Source organism: Nanorana parkeri, unplaced genomic scaffold (assembly GCF_000935625.1).
Source record: "Nanorana parkeri isolate BGI_ZX_2015 unplaced genomic scaffold, ASM93562v1 scaffold2166, whole genome shotgun sequence".
NCBI lineage: Eukaryota > Metazoa > Chordata > Amphibia > Anura > Dicroglossidae > Nanorana > Nanorana parkeri.
Window position 1 is genome coordinate 193033 of NW_017308434.1, and position 3211 is coordinate 196243.

The window sequence follows — 3211 nt, forward strand, 5'->3', positions numbered from 1 at the left end:
CGGCCCGCCGCTATTCTCACCCACTCCGTTCCGCCACTATTCTCAACCACTCCGTACCGCCCCCCTCCGCTATTCTCACCCACTCCGTGCCGCCACCGTCCCGTCGCTACTCTCACCCTTTGATTCTTTTTGCTGTCTTATGTCTGAAACCCAATAAACTTCTATTATTTGTTTCTTTTTAAAGTATAACATTTTATTGTACAATTTGTATCTTTTTCAGAGAACAGAATCAATGAATTAAAAAAAAGATACAAAATGAAAGTTTAGATCGACAGAAATAAACAAATACAAAATCAGCAGGAAAATACCAGTCATGGGGGGAAGGGGAAGAAGGAGTGAAATACGGCTGATTAGGATAAACGTAGAGATCATAAAAGGTTAAACTTCAACAAATTGAACTAAAAAACATTTTTTTTAAACTTGTCTGGCACTTTAACTGACATTGTAGCAGATGGAAGCTCATCCCGTTGATCTGCAGATCTGAATTAATTTCATGAAAATAAAAAACATTGGTCAGGTGTTTCAGTCGGTGTGAGTTCTCTGATGTCTCATTGGAGGTCCTTTTATAACAAAACATGTCCCGCACTCTATACATGGATAAGGACGCTCACCTGTGTGACTTCCCTGGTGTACAATAAGCTCTCCTTTTTAAATGTATCATTTCCCACACTATGAACATGAATTATGACACTCGTCCGTATGACTTACAAAAAAGTGTCTTTTGATAAAAACATTTCTCGTCCTCTAAACATTAATATGGAAGCTCACCCGTGTGGGTTCTCTGGCGTTCAAGATAGGTACCTTTGATTGGAAAAAGTTTCCCGCACTCCAAACATGAATACGGATATTCAGCCGTGAGAGTTTTATGGTGACTAAGAGGGATTTTCTCTATCAGCATAACTTTTGTCACATTCTGAACATTAAAAAGGATGCTCACCCGTGTGAATTATTTGGTGTGAAAGACGGGGTCTTGTATCAGAAAAACTTTTCCCGCACTCTATACATGAATTACAAACGCTCACATGTGTGAATTCTCTGGTGCCTAAGAAGGGACCCTTTCTCAATATAACTTTTCCCGCACTCTAAACATGAATACGGACGCTCACCTGTGTGAATCCTCTGGTGACAAAGAAGAGTTCTGTTGTCAGTAAAACGTTTCCCACATTCTGAACATGAATATGGACGCTCACCTGTGTGAAATCTCTGGTGTCTTACAAGATGTCCATTCATTGCAAAACTTTTCCCACACTCTGCACATGAATACGGACGCTCACCTGTGTGAATTTTCTGGTGACGAACAAGAGTTCCTTTGGTAGCAAAACTTCTCCCGCACTCTGAACATGCATAAGGATGCTCACCTGTGTGAATTATCTGGTGTCTAAGGAGGTTTGTTTTAGCAGTGAAACTTTCCCCGCACTCTGAACAGGAGTAAGAATTCTCACCCTTGTGACTTTTCTGGTGTTTAAGAAGCTCCATTTCCTCAGTGAAAGCTTTCCCGCACACTGGACATGAAAAGGTCACACGGTTCTGGGTTTTGAGATGTAGAATAAGTTCAGATTTCATCTTAAAGTCTTTCCCGAACCCCAAACATGACAATGACCTCTCTCCTGTGTGATCTCCTTCATGGCTGATAGAAGATTCCTCGGGGATAGTTGGATCTGTAGACGGATCTTCATGCACCATGATGGGTGATGTCCTTTGAGGACGGCTAGTGAGTGCTATTGGCTCACCGGATATTTTCCTCACTACTTTATGATCCTGTGTAGAGATACATGTGCAGTCAGCTTTGTTTCTCATTACAATAATAGGAGTGATGGCCGGCAACATTCCCAGAATCCTCCTCACCTCTCCGGTCAGCAGGTAGATGATCTCCAGGGTGAGGTCTAGTATCCTCTCAGTCATGTGATTCCGGTGCTTCTCCATGTTAACTGATGTGGTCATGTGATCTATACCGGACTCTCCTCTCTGAGATGGATAAGAACATGAGAATGATCTGGACTGTCCCGGGATGAATAATATCTATTTGGAGACAATACCCTGAAAACTTTGACCCTCATCAATACACCCAGACACATAATATTCCTTTATGTTTAGTATTAGTTGATGCCGAGAGGGCGTTTGACCGCCTAGATTGGTCTTTTATCCAGAGCACCGTACAGAATATAGGGATTCCGCAGTCCTTACTGCTTAAGACCTTGGCTTTATATCCCGGATCCTCGCTGTTATTATCCAGCGAGGATCCGGGTCAACGGGATTCTGTCTGACCCACTCGAAATCTGCAATGGCACTCTCCGGGGTTGCCCGCTTTCTGTTTTATGTGGTAATAATGACAGTATAAGCCGTTAGTGTACAGAAGTCATGTTCTTAGAAGAGAACCCACAGAACAGGAACAGGAAACGCATCACAGGAAACAAGTGCCACAGAGATGAATCATAGAGTTGCATATAAACTAAACATAACACTCATAACATCTCCCTCTTAATAAAAGATCATTGTGAAATGTGGATGAATCCTTGTAATAACATATTTACAGGTTAAGTCTTTTGGGTGGTTGTGAATGTCTACCACTGCGGGTGAAAACTGGCCCTCGTTGTATAAAGTGTTTCTTAGCCCTCTCCGAGGTTACTGGGCTCTTCTCACCACTTACTGGCATGCTCTGCTCTTCACTCCCGTCCGATATACCTGCTTGCTCCGGACTGTCATTAACATTAGTCTGTGGCATCATCACTGTACATTCCCTACCACCAATTGGTGAGTCTGCCCTTGCATTACCAGGCGAGTCTGGCCTGTCAACTGGATAATGTGAATCAGGCTTTTCAGCCACACGCAGATCCACACGATTGCGACCATAGAGAGTTCCATCAATGTCCACAAGATAGGAGCGTGGTGCAACCTTTCGCAGGCAAGTACCCATTCTCCAACGACTTGTTCGATCTCCAGACAGCGGTTTCATACGGATGCGTTCCCCAATATTCAATTCAGGCAAATCTCTTGCCGATGTACCCACTCCGTGCCGACGCCCCTCCTCTATTCTCACCCACTCGGAGCATACGCCCCTCCTCTATTCTCACCCACTCCGTGCCGACGTCCTGCCTCTATTCTCACCCACCCCGTGCCGACGCCCCTCCTCTATTCTCACCCACCCCGTGCCGACGTCCCGCCTATATTCTCACCCACTCTGTGCCGACGCCCCACCTCTATTCTCACCCAC

The 3211-nt window shown here is 44.5% G+C and overlaps 1 protein-coding gene across 1 annotated transcript in view; it reads right to left on the reverse strand.

Moving 5' to 3' along the window:
- Positions 1 to 1008: 1008 nt before the first annotated feature.
- The window catches only part of LOC108800924 (zinc finger protein 551-like), a 5760-nt gene continuing 3557 nt past the window's right edge, over positions 1009 to 3211 (reverse strand). Inside the window, exon 2 of the mRNA XM_018572910.1 lies at positions 1009 to 1490. Within this exon, the coding sequence (XP_018428412.1) occupies positions 1009 to 1490 (482 nt within the window). The remainder of the gene's footprint in view (positions 1491 to 3211) is intronic.